This window comes from Strix uralensis, chromosome 17 (assembly GCF_047716275.1).
Source record: "Strix uralensis isolate ZFMK-TIS-50842 chromosome 17, bStrUra1, whole genome shotgun sequence".
NCBI lineage: Eukaryota > Metazoa > Chordata > Aves > Strigiformes > Strigidae > Strix > Strix uralensis.
The window spans coordinates 1,638,920-1,656,081 of NC_133988.1; the positions used below are offsets into that span (position 1 = coordinate 1,638,920).

General features: G+C 55.0%; 1 protein-coding gene across 1 annotated transcript in view; it reads right to left on the minus strand.

The window, feature by feature from the left end:
* Positions 1 to 225: 225 nt before the first annotated feature.
* The window catches only part of POLE (DNA polymerase epsilon, catalytic subunit), a 30,278-nt gene continuing 13,341 nt past the window's right edge, over positions 226 to 17,162 (minus strand). Inside the window, exons 22-48 of the mRNA XM_074887659.1 lie at positions 16,765 to 16,909; positions 16,088 to 16,245; positions 14,447 to 14,642; positions 13,515 to 13,729; positions 13,148 to 13,250; positions 12,870 to 12,950; positions 12,675 to 12,797; positions 12,372 to 12,590; positions 11,867 to 12,076; positions 10,486 to 10,629; positions 10,010 to 10,150; positions 8,201 to 8,354; positions 8,014 to 8,120; positions 7,009 to 7,185; positions 6,377 to 6,600; positions 6,032 to 6,252; positions 5,234 to 5,438; positions 4,608 to 4,781; positions 3,312 to 3,437; positions 2,663 to 2,795; positions 2,361 to 2,550; positions 2,115 to 2,243; positions 1,818 to 2,011; positions 1,400 to 1,600; positions 1,006 to 1,131; positions 791 to 880; positions 226 to 577 (exon numbers count right to left, since the gene is read on the minus strand). Coding sequence (XP_074743760.1) covers positions 464 to 577; positions 791 to 880; positions 1,006 to 1,131; positions 1,400 to 1,600; positions 1,818 to 2,011; positions 2,115 to 2,243; positions 2,361 to 2,550; positions 2,663 to 2,795; positions 3,312 to 3,437; positions 4,608 to 4,781; positions 5,234 to 5,438; positions 6,032 to 6,252; positions 6,377 to 6,600; positions 7,009 to 7,185; positions 8,014 to 8,120; positions 8,201 to 8,354; positions 10,010 to 10,150; positions 10,486 to 10,629; positions 11,867 to 12,076; positions 12,372 to 12,590; positions 12,675 to 12,797; positions 12,870 to 12,950; positions 13,148 to 13,250; positions 13,515 to 13,729; positions 14,447 to 14,642; positions 16,088 to 16,245; positions 16,765 to 16,909 — 4,300 coding nt within the window. The 3' untranslated portion in view covers positions 226 to 463. The remainder of the gene's footprint in view (positions 578 to 790; positions 881 to 1,005; positions 1,132 to 1,399; positions 1,601 to 1,817; positions 2,012 to 2,114; positions 2,244 to 2,360; positions 2,551 to 2,662; positions 2,796 to 3,311; positions 3,438 to 4,607; positions 4,782 to 5,233; positions 5,439 to 6,031; positions 6,253 to 6,376; positions 6,601 to 7,008; positions 7,186 to 8,013; positions 8,121 to 8,200; positions 8,355 to 10,009; positions 10,151 to 10,485; positions 10,630 to 11,866; positions 12,077 to 12,371; positions 12,591 to 12,674; positions 12,798 to 12,869; positions 12,951 to 13,147; positions 13,251 to 13,514; positions 13,730 to 14,446; positions 14,643 to 16,087; positions 16,246 to 16,764; positions 16,910 to 17,162) is intronic.

Consider the following 17,162-nt stretch of genomic DNA (forward strand, 5'->3'; position numbering starts at 1 on the left):
CTCCAGCCAGCTGCACACTGCAGGGCAGAGGAGCACTGCCACATTACAGGCCAACATCAGCCCTCGGGGATGCTGGAGGGGACAGGCTGCAGCCTTCCTGCCCCCTAGTAGGCATGGATCAGACAGGGCCAGGTCCTTTCTGCCCAGCAAGGACACAGCTCCATCCCCCCAGCTGCAGGCATGCCCCATAGCCCCTGCTTCTCTCCTCCCCAAAAACGACACCGGCCCTCTACAATCCATTTATTTATAGAAATTCAACATTAAAACCACACCTGGAGACCAGCACAGACCTGGGGAGCACAGCTCCAGTCTCTGGTGCCCACAGGCCCCCACACCAGGCCCCTGGGGGCAAGGCAGCCCCATCCCTGGCATGGCTCCTGCCTTCCCTCTGTCAGTGCAGGAGGCCTGCGCTGCATCGTGAGGGTCTGGCACATGGTGGAGTGCAGGCAGGAGGAGCACCCCCTCATTGCCGCAGCTGGGGAGTGGTTTGCAGCAGCCACTCGATGGTTTCCAGAAGGTAGGCCATGCCATAGTGCCGGGCAATGTTCCGGAAGATGTTGATGTGGTCCAGGAAGGTCTAGGGAGAAGGGAGCAAGGAGGGAAGGAGGCTGCCCAGCACCCCTGGGGGGTGGCCAGGCAGGGCTGGTGGGGCAGGGGGAAGCACAACAGGTCCCAGAGGACAAGGAGTTACAGAAGCAGCAGAGGAGGAACAGGGCACCACAGGGCTCCTTGCTGTCCCTCTAGGACCTGCTCGCATGGGGCTGGGCTAGGCAGGAGGGTGCAGGTGTACCTGGGAGGAGATGGTGAGGGTGAAGTCTCCAGCACAGCTGCAGTACACGGGCATGTGCGTCTCCTTCACGCCACGACACTTCTTGCACACCTGGAGGCCAAGGAGTTTTAGGTGGGCCAGGAGATGAGGCTGAGCCCCTCTGCCAGGGGCAGAGCAAATGTGTCCAGCCTCAGCCAGCCCACGGGATGGGTAGTGCAGGGGACCTCCACACTCACCAGGTCCTGCAACACAAAGGCCATCAGCTTCTTCTGCAGGGCCTCCACCAGCGCCGTTTCAATGGCATCAGTGTCGTACTGTGCCTGGCAGTTGGAGCAGACCCAGCCGGGCAGCACCAACCCCTCCTAGAGGCAAAAAGGGGGGAGGTAAGCACTGAGAGTCACAAGCACTCAGGTGTGTAACCAGTTTCTGGAGAGGACGGAGCATCAGCCAAGCCAAGGGATGCTCAGACCTATGACAGGCAGCTACAAAAGGAGGGGAACGGGAAATGGCCTTTAGGTGAGGCTGATCACCAGCAGCAAGCAGAGCTGCAAAGCAAAGGGGTAACGTGATTGACCGGCTTCCAGCATTGTCATGCTTGGGCCTCTGGTGTCCCCAGGAAAGAGGCTGCACCTGGGAGAGGGCAGGGTCTTTGCACAGGTCCAGGTCTCTGCAGAAGTTGCAGTTCCTGCAGATGACTTCAGGGAGCACGTAGGAACGGCAAGGGTCCCGAAACTGGGCTGCTTCTGAGAACTCGCCCACCTCGATGAGGCGCAGCAGGTCCCGGCGCAGTTTGTTCACCTGGTTGGTTATGTTGGCATCCAGGGAGAGGACCTGCAAGAACAAGAGCCAGGTGAGCCTACCAGCAGAGAAGAGTGTCCTCACCAGGACAGCTTGTATCCTCCTGACCTCATGTGGATGCAGGGCAAGACAAACTGGTTGTAGATCACTCCTGGAGGAAAGCTGCAGCAAGTGTGAGCCACAGACAAGGACCAGAATTTGAGTCCTGACTGCATACCTTCAGAAAAGGGGCCTGGCCCACCCTGCTGACCTTGCAAACGTATTTGATGAACTCCAGAGCCGGGTTGTTGAGTGGCAAGTAGGAGCCAGGCAGCACTGGGAACATGTCTGAAGGTTCAGTGGCATTACGAGAACCAACCATCTTCTTCTGGATCTTCTGGGTGATGGTGAAGAAGCTCTGGGTGAGCTCATTGGCCACATAATCCTGTGAGAAGGTGATCATGCCTAGAGAGATGGAGCAGAGAGCACTTGAGCCATATGGTGGCATGAGGACAGCAAGGTGTTGGCTCTCTGCCTGCACCAGGGCTGCCCGTGGCTCAGCACTCACCGGGCATGGCCCCCATCTCCCCCAGGGCCTCCTGGGACACCTGGCTGGTGCTCCTCTTGATGGGGGTGTTGCCAGGGGCATTGCGCCGCAGCTCCTCCTTCATGCTGTGGTACACGGCCACAATGTAGGCTGGGGAGACATGGGCAAGGCTCCAGTTGCAGTCCATGCCAGCAGCCGCCCCACTCCAGGCTCTCCCTGGCATGGGAGAGGCACAAGCGACCTCGTCCCCTCCCTGGGACAGCTCACCCGACACGATCATCAGGAAGTAGCTCTGGCAGGAGGCGGCCTGGGGCAGGAACTGCACGATGTTCCAGTTGTTCTCCAGCAGCTCCTCCACGTTTGGTTCCCCTTCCTCCTCCTCTTCTTCCCCTGCTGCCACCTCTTCCTCTTCCTCACTGTCCTCCTCCTCCAACACTTGCCTCTTGCTGGTGTCCTTCTGGAGGAGCCAGTGATATCAGAGCAGTCCCTCATGCCCAGCCAATGCCTCCCCACTCAGCTCAACCCCCAGCACACTGCTCCTGGGGGACTGAGTGCTGCCCATCTCTTACCTCCCCATAGTGGACACGGGAATCCACTTTTCCCTTGATACCTCCATAATTTGCTGGATCCATCCAGAGCAGGAACTCCCAGCAACGGGAGAAGGAGATGGTCAGAGAGTGGAAGATCTCCTTGGAGTGGATGCTGGAGGGGAAAGACTGCAGTCACCTATAGCATTGGCATCATCCCTAGTTCAGAGCCTTCTCTGTGGGACACCCATGGGGTGCTGGCAAGAAGTGAGGGGGTTCCCCTCTCCCATCTAACCACTGATGGGGACCCCAGGAGAAGCCCTGCCCCAGGAGACTTGGCTCCCCATGCTTATGTCGAGGTGCCTGTACCACAGCTGGGATGCTGAGGGCCAGCCAGGGGATGAGATGCTGGGCACCATAAATTCTCCTGAAGGTCTCTTCTGGATTGAATCCTATGAGTACTCTTGGAATATTACCTTAGAGGACAGCTAAGGGACAGATCCCTACTCCAGGTATGACACCAAGAAAACTGGGAAGTCTTATCCCTTCAGTAGCTTTGCCAAAAAAAAAAATTGAAGTTCAGTGTTGAAGCCCATCAAAAGGCAAAAAAATCAGCATTTTCCTTGCTGGGCCCTGCCTCAGCTCCGTCATCTGGGAGCCTCAGCTCCAGGCCCTGGCAAGCACACCCCACCTGTTGATGATGTACTCCATGTAGCTGATGGCATCCTCGATGCGCCGCTTCTTGGTGCACAGAATGATCCGGTTGAAGTTGGCGTAAACCACCGAGGAGCCCAGACGCTTGAACTCAGCCACCAGCCTGCAGGCAGGGCATAGGAGCAGGAGTCAGAGGGCAGGAAGGCAAAGCCCGAGGAGCACAGAATCACAGAATTGTCTAGGTTGAAAAAGACCTTGAAGATCATCCAGTCCAACCATCAGCCTGACATTGACAGTTCCCAACTCCACCAGATCCCTCAGCGCTGGGTCAACCCGACTCTTCAACACCTCCAGGGATGGGGACTCCCCCCCTGCCCTGGGCAGCCCATTCCAACGCCTGACTACCCGTTCTGGAAAGAAACGCTTCCTAATATTCAGTCTAAACCTGCCCTGGCGCAACTTGAGGCCATTCCCTCTTGTCCTATCACTTACTACTTGGTTAAAGAGGCTCATCCCCCCTCTCTGCACCCTCCTTTCAGGGAGTTGTAGAGGGCGATGAGGTCTCCCCTCAGCCTCCTCTTCTCCAGACTAAACCCCCCCAGTTCCCTCAGCCGCTCCCCATCAGACCTGTGCTCCAGACCCTGCACCAGCTCCGTTGCCCTTCTCTGGACACGCTCGAGTCATTCAATGGCCTTTTTGGAGTGAGGGGCCCAAAACTGAACCCACTCATCGAGGGGCGGCCTCACCAGTGCCGAGCACAGGGGCAAGATCCCTTCCCTGTCCCTGCTGGCCACGCTAGTGCTGATACAAGCCAGGATGCCATTGGCCTTCTTGGCCACCTGGGCACACTGCTGGCTCCTGTTCAGCCGGCTGTCAATCAACCCCCCCAGGTCCCTCTCTGACTGGCAGCTCTCCAGCCACTCCTCCCCAAGCCTGTAGCGCTGCTGGGGGTTGTTGTGGCCCAAGTGCAGCACCCGGCATTTGGCCTTAGTGAAGCTCATCCAGTTGGCCTCAGCCCATTGCTCCAGCCTGGCCAGGTCTCTCTGCAGAGCCTCCCTACCCTCGAGCAGATCAACACTCCCACCCAACTTGGTGTCATCAGCAGATGCAACCCGTGGAGGACACGCTGATCCAACAGAGTCAGGAGTCGAGATGTCAGTGATGCCATGCAAGGGAGCTCACCCAAACAGTACAGGGGGTCCAACCAACTGCCCACCTCTCTGGAGGCTGTGGCAGGGAGGAGTGACTGTGGGTGCCAACAGCGACCCAGTCACTAACACCAGGCCTCTCCCTTCCCCGTTCACCAGCCTGGCATGCTCCAGGTCTCACTTACTGCAGGAAAAGCTTCTTCATCATGTTGTGGAGTGTGCGGTGCAGTGCCGGGTCATAGAGCAGGGAGGAAGGAGAGCGGAGCCAGCGGTAAAAGTGAATGACCTGGTTGTCTGCGTAGACATTGTGATACTGAGTGATCTCCTTCACCCAGCTCACCACCATGCTCTTCAGGATCCTGTCAGGGAGCAGAGACCAGCATCACCACAACGAGCTACAAGCAACCCCTTCCCCCTTCCAGACAGGGACATGTTTTTTGATATGCTGGAGGATTCAGAGCAGGAACTCTGCCAGAGCAGAGATGCATGAGCCCTTGGCACATGAGCCACAGGGTAAATATAAGCCTCTGTAACCTGGTGGAGTATGAAGAAAGGAGAAACAAGAAAGGGCAAAGTATCACCAACATCCCCATACATCTGCTGGCTGAGCCACCAGGCAGTTCTGAGCCCAGGATCTTCAGAAGTCCATTGGAAGATGCCTGAATTTATATTTAGAGCACCCCACAAGCCCCATTGCTGGCACAAGCCTGGGAAAGGCTAAAACCAGGAGAAAATGAGAGGCAGGACCCCAAGGGGACCCGACAGAATGGAGACCAGATGCTCCACCTCCTGCTAGCTCCTAGAGCCATACCTGAAAGTGTTGGAACAGAGGGCAGTTTCGTCATAGCTGGCCAGGATGTTGGCAGCTTGGTTCCCTGTCACCATGTCTTCTAGGGACGCCTGCTGAATTACATCAAAGCTGATGCTCATGCTGGAGCCTCCTTCCATGTCGTTTACGTGGTGGGACTGCAACACCGTGTTTACAGCCAGGCTCTGGATGTCCAGCTCCAGACACACTAACAGCAAACACAACCTCTCAGAGGGCAGGCAGGGCAAAGGACCAACAAGGACACCCTACCTGCCCCTCTGGCAGAAGTGCTTGTCACAGTTACAAAGGTGATCTATAGGTGTTGCCACACCAAGTGGGGAGATGCTTTCACAGCTGTGACTCTCAACCAGCACCTGTCTTCCAACAAGACTTGGACCTACTAACCCTCTGGAGACCACCATTTTTTTCTGGAATCTGCATCAGAGGAGCTCAGAAGAGCTGATTACCACTCAAGCTGCTTCTGCCTCTGAAAAAGACCTGTCCTAGGGTCACCAGGGATGCCCAGCTGTCATAGTCTGCCCTTGGGCTGACACATTGCAGGTGGTCAAGTGCTGCTGGTGGTGGCTACGAATTGGGGAAGAATCTGCATTTGGATGCCTGCACATATTGCAGGTGACCTCCCTGCCCCAGGACATGCCCTTTCCATGCACCTTGCCCAGATTGCTGCTCAAACGCCAAAGCTGCTAGTGACTACAGTCAACACAGAGACCCTTTGGAGGCCACATCCATCCCTCTACAGCTCTGTCCCCACTCAGCGCTACCACCCTACTCCCTCCACACCTGTGGAATAGCAGCCAGGGTTGTTTATCTCCACAGAGGCTCTCTCATCAAACTCCATGACCAGGCGGTTGTCATCAGCCTCTTTTCCCCCCAGGTCTGGGCGGGCTGTGGGCGACAGCCACAGCAAGTGGTTGTGACGATGGAGGTGGCGTGAGAAGAACAGGTCAGAGCCAAAGGTGGAGATGTCGTCGGGGAGGTTCCCAATAGGGATGTGGTAGTACCTGGGGCACAGAGAGGTGAACGGTCATCAGGGTGAGCACAGCTGCAGAGAAGACAGGGACCCTGCCTATCCCCTGTACCCTGGAGGGCACGGCAGCCCTGGCAGCACGCAGCCACCCCGAGCACCTGCTCATCTCGAAGGCCTGCGACAGGCAGGTGTCCAGGTTGAGGTAGTGGCGGATCATGCGGCGGGCGGCGTGGCGCTGCCAGTCCAGGACTGAGTAGCTGATGTCATCTACCAGCCGGATGGGGACCAAGGGGAACTCCTCGAGGATAGGGATCCCGCTGGCCAGCCGTTTCAGGTCCCAGTTGGACTGCACGGCAACCAGCGTGGGGCCCCGGCGCTCATCCTGTGCGAAGAAGAGGACGTGCCCTGATGCAGGTCTCCAGTGAGCGCCTCTGGTGAGCAGGAAACCGGCAGTGCCAGATGGCCTGTCCCCACAGCAGGTCCCCACAGTGGGCACAGCACACTCCAGCACTCCTGAAGCACCCACCCCCGTGCAACCAGCCCTCAGCTGAGCGCAGGGATGGGGGGAGATACTGAGGTGGCCTCGTTGCTGGCTCTGTCCTAGAGAAGCCACCCCAAGCATGAAAAAGCCCTTAAGCAACACCCACTTCTACCCTTGACCTTCAGGCCAGCAGCTACGTGCAGGTGCTGCAGGAACTGGTGCACCAGTTGCCTTCCAAAACGCATTCCCCTTCCCACATGTCTGCAGGGACAAGGTCCCGCAGGGACCTTCCTCGCACCTTCATCTCACCTTGTAGCCCAGCAGCAGGCGCTGAACAGCTCTGTAGACAGCCTTGGGGTCGGTCTCAGCACGCACTTCAAAGGTGTGCTTGTCTGGGGGCAGCAGCTCTTCACCCGCCTTTTCCAGCAGCGCGCTGCGCTCCGCTGAGAAGAGGGTGGCCAGATTCGGCATCTGGTTGCTGCGTACCTGTGCCCAAGGGGGACTGGGTCAGAGCCGGGGTGAGAGGGACCCCGGGCTGCGCGGTCCTGGGAGGCTCTGCCCCCCGCACATCACGGGATGCCTTCCATCGAGCCCCGCTGAAACGTGGCAGGGATGCACGATGTGCAGAGAAACCTGCCGCTGTCTGATCCCCATCATAGAGTCATAGAATGGTTTGGGTTGGAAGGGACCTTTAAAGCTCATCTAGTCCAACTCCCCTGCAATGAGCAGGGACATCTTCAGCTAGATCAGGTTGCTTAGAGCCCTGTCCAACCTAATCTTGAGTGTTTCCAGGGCATCTACAACCTCTCTGGGCAACCTGTTCCACTATTTCACTACCCTCGTTGTAAAACATTTCTTCGAGTCTACCCTCTTCTAGTTTTAAACCATCACCCCTTGTCCTATCACTACAGGCCCTACTAAAAAGTCTGTCCGCATCTCTCTTATAAGCCTCCTTTAATTACTAGAAGGTCACTATAAGGTCTCCCTGGAGCCTTCTCCAGGCTGAACAACCCCAACTCTCTCAGCCTGTCCTCACAAGAGAGGTGCTCCATCCCTCTGATCATTTCTGTGGCCTCCTCTGGCCCTGCTCCAGCAGGTCCATGTCCTTCCTGTGCTGAGGACCCCAGAGAAGGACACAGTACCCGAGGTGGGGTCTCACCAGAGTTTACTTCCCTCAACCTGCTGGCCACCCTTCTTTCAATGCAGCTCAGGATGCAGTTGGCTTTCTGGGCTGTGAGCACACATTGCCAGCTCATGTCCAGCTTTTCATCCACCAGTACTCCCAATCCCCCAGTCTCCCAAGTCCCACCTTACCTTGTCCAGCACAAAGACAGCAGCTTTGCGCTGCAAGGGGATGAAGAGGCCCAAGAGCGCCTTGCTGCCCTGGGAGCTGTGGTAGAGGTAGATGTGGCGAATACTTCCTAAGGACACAGAGCATCAGCGGTACCCATGGGCACCAGGTCCCGGGTGCCCCAGGAGCCCCTCTCCCAGGGTGCCTCACCTGGCTCCAGGTAAGTGAACTGGGCCAGCGAGCGCATCTCTAGGTGTTCAATGTCAAAGGTCTCAGCCTCTCGCCCCGCCAGGTGCCTGACGAGCTGCCTGCTGACCATGCACACACAGCCCAGGTGGATCAGGGCGCGGAGGAGCAGTGGCACCTGCAATGATGGGGAGAGATGTGGTGGAACAACGTTCCACTACCAAGCTCCTCTTGGGGGCTTCAGACCTAGAACAACCCAGCTTAAAAACCACAGGTAGGACACACCTGAGGTGCCTCTGGCATGAGTTTGATATTATCACCCTTGCCAGTGCTGGAGATACAGAACAGGTATGTCAGTTCTTAACTCACATGTGTTCCTATCTAGCCCCAGATCCCACCATCAAGGGCGGCAGCAGCAGGACTGCACTTTGGAGGATGTGTGGAACGATATCTGGGCAATCTTGCAGCCCTGCAACTTGTGGTTTGGCACTCCCTTGAGACAAAGGCTTCATCTGAACCACCAGATAATTGGCACAGTGGGAGATCCACCACTGATTTGCCCTGTTTTATTAACCCTACAGCTGTGAACTCCACCACTACAGAAGACCCCTCCTGAATGACTTGCTGTGGGACCTAGTCCCAAAACAGTGAGAAGCAATAAACATTCCTTGCCTAATCATGCTTCCCTCATGCTAGTTTTGATTTTATAGATCCCTAGTACATCCCATTTCTAGATTCCTTTAGCAAACCAATGTATTCCCGTGCCCCTAAGTCCCATTCCTGCAAGGAAGCCATTCCCTCCCTCACATTCTCCTCCTCATGCTCCTGTGTTAGTCCTGCTACATTTTTTTGGAGACCATGCTCAGAATTGCACTGCAGATGTTTAAAGATCGAGACAGATCTTTCCTTGCCCAGGACTGTGTCCAGCTGGGTTCTCTGCATCTGAGGATGGAAACTCCACAACCCTCTAGGCAACCTGCTCAACCACCCTTGCAGGAGAAGTTTTTTCTGATATTTACATAGAATTTCCCATGTTTCAGTTTGTGCCTACTCCCTCCTGTTCTCTCCCTGCGCACCACTGAGAAGAGCCTGCCTCTTCTCCTTCACTCCTCCTTTAATTATAGAATTAAATCTGGCCAGGGACATCAAGGGCAGCAAAAAAAAAAAACTTTTAGAGATAGAACAGTGATTAAAGAAAGACTAGGGAAAATGTGGGCCCCCTCTGCAAGGAAGAGAGAGACTTGGTTACCCGGGATATGGAGAAGGCTGAGATACTCAATGACTTTTGCCTCAATCCTCACTGGCAAGTGCTCCAGCCACACTGCCCAAGACGAAGGAAGCACAGGCAGGGACTGAGAGAATGAAGAACCACCCACTGTAGGAGAAGATCAGGTTTGAGACCACCTAAGGGACCTGAAGATGCACAAGGCCATGGGACCTGACGAGATGCATCCGCAGGTCCTGAGGGAACTGGCAGATGAAGTGGCTAAGCTGCTCTAAATACCCCTTATCTTTTCTAGTTCAAATACCAGCAGGCTGGTTCTAGTTTGGTTTAGAGGAAGATCACCCTTCCTGCTTAAATGCCTTCTTTCCCCACAAACAAACTTAATCCCCTTTCCCTGACATGCCTTAAACCATGTGCTGATACTCAGAGTCTCTGCCCATATGAACGTGGGTATATTCCCCAGTACTCTGCTGTGCAAGGTCTTTGATTTTTGGTGTCTCACCAAGTTGTTGAATTTTCAAGTGCCAGATGTCCTCCTGTCCCACCAGCACTCAGACTAACAAGCTACCACTTAGCAATCCTTAAAAACAAGCACCCAGAGGAGTTACCTGTGTCTCATACACTCCCTCAATGTCTGGAGCAGAGAGGTCCGCGTTGATTTCATTGATGTGCTCTTGGTACATGTCTTCAGGGACGGAGTATTCGTACAGGTTGTAAACTAAGTTTGAGCGTGGCAGGATCCTGTTCACCTGCCGAGGTAAGGGACATGCTTAGCGGGGTACATCACACCATGTGGCACCGCTCCTAGGAGCTGGGGCAATTCTAAGGGCTGCGAGGAGCTGAGGTCTGAGCCAGCCCAGCTCCTGGTGCTTCTCTCTCCTAAGGAAATTACAAATTCCCAAAACAGAGAGCCTGCTTTCTGGGCAGACTGGGATTAGCAGAGGGACTGGATGAGGTACACCCATGGAGTGGGACAGTGAGGTCCTGTAAGGCAGATGCTTGCAATATCTGCTTGCAGCAGAGGTGAAACACCTTATCTCAAAGCAAGCAGCTCTTTTGCCTTCCAGAAGGAGTAGGTCCTCACCCTCTTGTAGGCCACTCCCTCCTCCAGCTTTGGGACGCGCTGGTTGACATAGAAGACCCGGGGGATGCTCAGCCTGATGCAGTGCAGGTCGCTCCCGATCACCGCCCACAGCCTGAACAGCCCAGGCTGGCTGGTCTCAGCAATCTACAGGACACGGGTACAAAGTTAGTGTTATCAGGGAGATCCAACACGTTATCAGTGCTTACGTCTAAGCTGCAGAGCACTTTGTGGATCTATATGGCCAGTTGGTGGCCACAAAGACAGCAGGGGACTTAAAGTCATCGCTCTCAGTGCTGGAGTCCCCATGTCCTGCTACTGTCCCAGGGCACCACGGAGAAAACTCTCTGGCTAAGGCTGGCCAACCAACTCCAGCTGACCCTTGGTGTCAGCCAAGTCACTCTGACATCCTGGACCAACCATCCCATGCACAGGGACTGCCTGCAGCTCTGAAAGCCTTTCTGGAAGATGAAGTGGGTGACAAGGGGCTGGGCTCAGATGGCCATGTGTAACGAGGATTTGTGAAAACACCTAGATGACACCACCCCACCTTAGTGTTTGTACGCTGGCTGCTTCCAGGCATCACCAGAATCCTGCATCCATCACAGGCACTCTGTGTCCAGTGCTGGGCTCCCCAGTACAGGAGAGACACAGACATACTAGAGAGACTCCAACAAAGGGCCACAAGGATGAAGGAGGGACTGGAGCATTTTTCACATGAGGAAAGGCTGGGAGAGCTGAGACCTTCCAGCCTGGAGCAGAGGAGGCTCAGGGGGATCTCATCAATGTATATAAATAGCTGAAGGAAAGCGTAAAAAGGATGGAGCCTGGCTCTTCCCAGTGGTACCCAGTGGCAGGACCAGAGGCCATGGGCACAAACTGGAACATGGTAGGTTCCCTCTGCATGTCAGGAAACACTTTTTCCCTGTGAGGGTGACCGAGCCCTGGCACAGGTTGCTTAGGGAAGTTGTGGACTCTCCCACCTTGGACATACTCAAAAGCCATCTGGACGCTGACCTGGGTACCTGGCTCTGGGTGGCCCTGCTTGAGCAGGGGGTTGGACCAGATGGACCCCAGAGTTGCCTCCAACCTCAACCAGTGTCTCTGTGGTTCTGTGACTACTGCACAGTGCCGTCCATGGGCTGAACAGGAGCTGCCCCACTGGCAGATCTACACGCACATCCCAGATTCACCACCAAGAATGACCACGTGGGTTTCTCTTTCCATACAGATGTGCATGAACCTGAGGCTTTGCAGCCCCACCTGGCCCCAGGGTTAACACCAGAGTGACATCATGGTCAGCAGTCCCTGAACTTCACCATTTGACCACAGATAGTGTAAATGCAAGGGTTATGCCCCTGACTGCAGGTCCCCTCCCCAGTACCTGCACGATCTGCCAGGGCAAGTCCAGGATGCTGCGCGCTGTCCTCCGCAGGTAGCCGCTCAGCCCTTTGGAGAGGACATCACGGACCACTCCTCCGCCCGCTGTCACCCCACCATCCTCCAGACGCCGCCTCTTCCGCCGCTCCCGCCGCTGCCGAGCCTGCAGCTCCCACTTCTTCTGGTGGTAGCGCAGCCAGACCAGCCGCTCTTCCTGAGCGGGTGACAGCGTCAGTGGAGTTGAGCCAGAAACCAGCGCCAGTTTCCCAGCCCAACACTACGCCATACAGCCTAGCCCTCCACTCCCCAGCCCACACCATGTTCCTGCCCCAGCTGTGAAGTCACGGCTGTCCCCCTTCTCTCCATCAGTGGTTGTATTTCTCCTTGTAGCCCTGAGCCATGGGTGTGCAGAGCATTTCAGAAGACCCACAGCTGGCAGCACCCAAGCAAGCTGCTTGGGTAGACAAGCACAGCCTCAGGGCATCTCCTGCCCAGTCTGCTCCACCTACCTTGGTGGTGCCCAGGGGAGGAGGTGGACCCAGGATCTCTCGCCAGGACTGAGATAGCTCCAGGTACTGGGACATCTGCTGGCTTTCCTCTGCTGCAGGGACTCGCTTCCGCTTATTTGCGATAGGAACCGGTGACTGAAGAGTCTTGGCAGCCCTAAAGTCCTCTATGTCACCAATCTGTGAGCTGGGCTTCCCCTCCAGGGGCTGGTTGGCAAGCACCTGAGGGAACATGGACAGCAGGAGGACATTGGTTGCAGAAGAGGCCCACCAGCACAGCTAGCACCTTCCCCTCACCCTCTTTACCTGTCTCTTGCCTTCTGAAGTGAAGAGCTCATTGATTTTTTTCTGTTTGTACACATCGTTCTTCTCCAGGAGCTTCTTGTGGAGCCAGTCTGGGTGCCGGACCCGTGGCACTGGGTTCTTTACCTAGAGAGCATCTCCAGATCACACCGAGTCCCCCAGTCAGAGCCCTTCTCCTGCCCCCGTGCTGTCCCATACCTGCTGCAGGGCTGCGGGAATGGTGATGATTTTCTGGATGGTGCTACCCAGTCTCTCAATGTAGTAGTCCCAGTCCAGTATCTGTGAAGAGGGCAGAGCAGCAGGTAGCAAAGAAAGCTGAGCAGAAGGCCACCAGATGCAGGACCAAGTATCTCCCCAGGACCCCCACCCCCAGCACCCTGCTTTGCGAGCGCGAGTAGCTGCTGCCCAGGTTGCGCCTCTGAAGGGGTGAGCCCTTATCCTGGAGCCGGGGCCATCCACAGGGGTGCCCCACTCACCGCACGGATGTTGAAGTCCTGCAGCGAGGGGCTCTTCAGCCACTTTCGGAGGTAGTGTTTGCGCACACTGGGCTCAGCTTGGAAGATGGCGAGGGGGATGGCCCTGATGAAGGCAGGAAAGCACTTATTACCCACCCAGAGGAAAGTCCCAGCAGCACACAATCCCCTTCCCATCCTGCAGATCCTCCAAGGCTTCTCCTCCCACTCCTGAGAGGCCACCATGCAGCGCTGGTACAGCATTACCCATTGCTGGTCTTGCTCACAGCCTGAGCCAGCGACTGGTGATCACTTGGCTCACCCTCTGCTACCCTGCCCTTCCCCTCTTGGTTGCCCTGTCAAAAGCCTTGGCCCCTCAAGATGAGGTTACCTCTCAGTGACTGGAGACCCTTCTGGTTTCTTGGAAATGATGAACCGGCAGCTCAGCCCTGCATCCTTCACCATCTGGTCCCCCAGGAACTCTGCCAGGCGCTTGGCAGTGCTGATGGAGGTGGACTTCTGCTCCCCGTAGTCCTCCAGCTTGCGCGACATGGACCGGTTCTCCGAGATCAGCTCAAACAGCTCCGAGTCAGGCATGTTGGCAGCCTGAAAGGGAGGAAAAAACCCAAAGCTAGCAAGAACCTAACGCTCAAATCTTGCTGCTGTCAGATACAGGGAGCGCCCACACCCAGCTGGTCTGGCTCTTTATGAGGAGCCTGGGAATTGCTCCTGGTTGCAGCTGCCAACGTGGCCTATTGAAGAGAGCATGGGTTTGAGGCTTGCGTTGGTTTATGCTGTGGCTAGGCTGGGCAGCACTGCTTTGTGTTGCGTACACAAAGTAGCTGGGCTCATCAAGAACTTGTTGTACAAGGTCATTGCAAAATGGAAGGACCCAACCAGGCTCTCAGTCCTTCTCACCCCCCAGTTTCTTGCATTTTCTTTGCTCTCCCCATATAGCTGATGTCTCTGTGCTCCTCATAAAACACTCTGCAGGCAAATGGCTTTGTCATTCTCTGCCTCAGCGAATGCCCTTGGCCAACATCCTTGGGGGACATCTCCTTGAGGGCCACCAGACCAGCTCCATGAAGGAGATCACTGGAGAAGGACACTGCTCACCCACAGTTACAACTGAATGAAGAGCCCTTGCACTAAAAGACACTAAACAGCAGCCCTAGAGAACCAAAGCAGCAGAAATATGATGGAAGTGACCATCAGAGGCATAGTGGATCGATCACTCTGTGCAAGTGAAGTCCACCCTCCCCACAGTGCCTTCTGGCACTTCGGCTCCACCTTGGGAGTGCAGACGTGCTGGGCTGCGCTTACCTTGCTGTAGAGCACATCCAGCCAGTAATCAGCCACCTTGGCCACAGAAGCGTAGACCTCCTCCAGCGTACTACCCTTCAGAAAGGCTTCAAATACAGAAGACTGGAATATCTTCACCAGCTGCAGCTCCCCCCGGCGCTTCACCTCAAATCCCTTCAGCTCAGCCAGGGTCCCGTCCTCATTGAATACCGCGTACCTAGGAGACACAGCGTGGGCAAAGCCTGGCCTGGGCCAAGGGACATGTCCCCCAGGATCCTGCTGGGTCCCTCCTGCCAGGGCTCCAGGCCACCACGCTGCTGCCCACCACGTTCAACAGAGCCGTGGTGCTCAGCACCAGGAGGATCTCTGAGTATCTACAGCTGCTCTACCAACCATTTCAACTTGGCCTGCAAAAGCACGTCAGCTCATGCTCCAGCTCATCGACTGGGAGAATGATCTTAATTGCACACAAGTAAAGGGCAGGAGGCGAGAGCTCAGGTGGGGAAATGGAAGAAGATATTAGGAGGAGGTTTAGAGGAAACTTTGCCAGCTCAGATGCTGGCAAAGGGATTCAGAAGAAACTGGATGTAGCCATGACAACTGCAGGAACACTCCTCCCTCTCTCCTTTTCTCTTACATTTTTTTGCATTTCACAGCCCTACCAATTGTTTGTATGGCTCAAGAAAAACCTTACGGGAACATCAGCTAAGAGAAGAGAGCAGATACTCAAACCTACATCACTTGGCCAGCCCTCCTCCCACCTGACCACGTTCCTGTAGGCACAGTCTTCTCTTTCTCCACTGATGATGGTGCCTGCCAGCCACCTCCAGGCTGTTTCGGTTGGAGAGCAACCAAGAAATAAATGCACTTGCTGACATCCCCAAACTACAATAAACCAATAGACCCTGAGATAAGAGTCCTATGCTCAGTGCTTGGCATCACCTCAACTCCTGTGGCAGGGACTCAATGCTTGCAGAAAGGCACCGACAGGAGATGGCGGATGCTGGAGCTTGTCCAGTGGGGCATTAAGCACAAAGAAGCATAGAGCTGTAAGGACAGAGGGTGCTAGAGGGCAGTGACAGCATTTTTTGGAGCCAGACCCAGGTCTGTGGGCACCTCTCTAGTTGCTACTGCTCTAGTGAACATTCCTATTTAGGAGGCTGCAGAGAAATCAGTGAAGTTTGAGTACAACTATCCTATAATGTGACAGTAGTGGCAGGACCTGTTCCTTCTTCCAGACGGAGAAGGAAGGGGAAACATCTAGGGAAAGCATTACAGGAGATCTGTGAACTCCTGAGAGATGGGAAGGCAGAAACGGGTGAGTTTAAACAGATTAGGTTGAATATAAACAGTATTAGAAGTCCTCAGAAGTCAAAGTTCTCCTGCACACCTCAGAGCCAAACAAGGAGATTGTATCTGGTCACCAAGTTGGAGAAATGTTGTTTTGCTGTTATCTTCTAAAATTTATTGCCATAGTATGGCATTGGAGGCAAGGGCCATATACTGGATTCACAGATGATCTGGTGAAGGAATTTGACATCTAATGCCAGTGAATGACGTGTGCTGCCACCTCCAGGGAAAGGACCAATGTGCCCCACATGCATGAAGGGAAAGAGACCCTCAATCCATTACCTGGGGGAAGTGATAATATTTCAGGCTCACCTTTTCTTCAGCTTCTTGCCCTCCTCCTTGGAGGCTGGGAGGATCATGGCCAGGTATGGTCCATCTACTTCAAAAAAGATGCTGTTCTCTGAGCGTGTGACGTAGGTGAGAGAGGCTGGGTCCTGCAGTTCCTGGTACTGGTCATTCGTGAAGCCTTCCTATGGGCACAGCCCCAGGAGAACAGCTTCAACTGAACAGCTGGGCTGGTTACCAACAGGAGATGCCCCTCAAGCATACCCTGCCCAAAGGCATCACTGAGCATCCCTCCAAAAGCTACAGCACAATTTAAGACTCAAAAAATCAAAACATCTGACCTTCCTCTTGAGAAGAAAAATGCTTGGGACCCAAAAATTATATTCTTTTGTCTTACCGAAGCTGGAACAAGCAGAGGATGGGTTTGGACCTTGCTCTAGTTTGGACTCCCAGCCTGCACTGAGGAGCACACACCAACCCAGACCGCTTACACACCACCCTCTCTGCTACAGGGATATTGGAGCCTCTCCCTCTGCTCAGATGCTCTCCAGGGCAGGGAGCAGCTGTGCGGCAAGCAGGGCCATCAGCCACAGCATCCCACTTGCCACACAGGGAGCAGAGACAGAAGAGGCACCTTCCTCCCTTATCAGTCCTCCATCTTTTTCCCAGACTGCAGACCTGGCCTGGATGGGTGCAAGACTCACCTTCACCAGGATGTTCAGCATGGCACCTGGGTAAGAGATTGTCACCTTTGGCTTCTTGGCATTGGTTGACTTGATGACAAAGTTCTCTGGGAAGCTGTTGGGGAGGACACACCAAATCCCATCGGTATCCAGTTCCAGAGGTCTCCTAAGGAAGGAAGGAAGGTCACTGTCAGGAGAGTGAACGACAGGTGAGCATCAGTTGTGTCCCCCATAAAGACAGAGGCAGCCTGTTGCATCCACTCTTTGGTCCCTTCTGCAAAGCAAACCCTCCTAATACAACAGAATAACCACAGCAGTGTCAGAAATCTGAATCTTCAACACTAACTGCTGAAAACTCAGGTATTTAATGTGCTCCCACATCTGTCCCCAATGCAGACAGACCTTTCTTCCCCCATCAG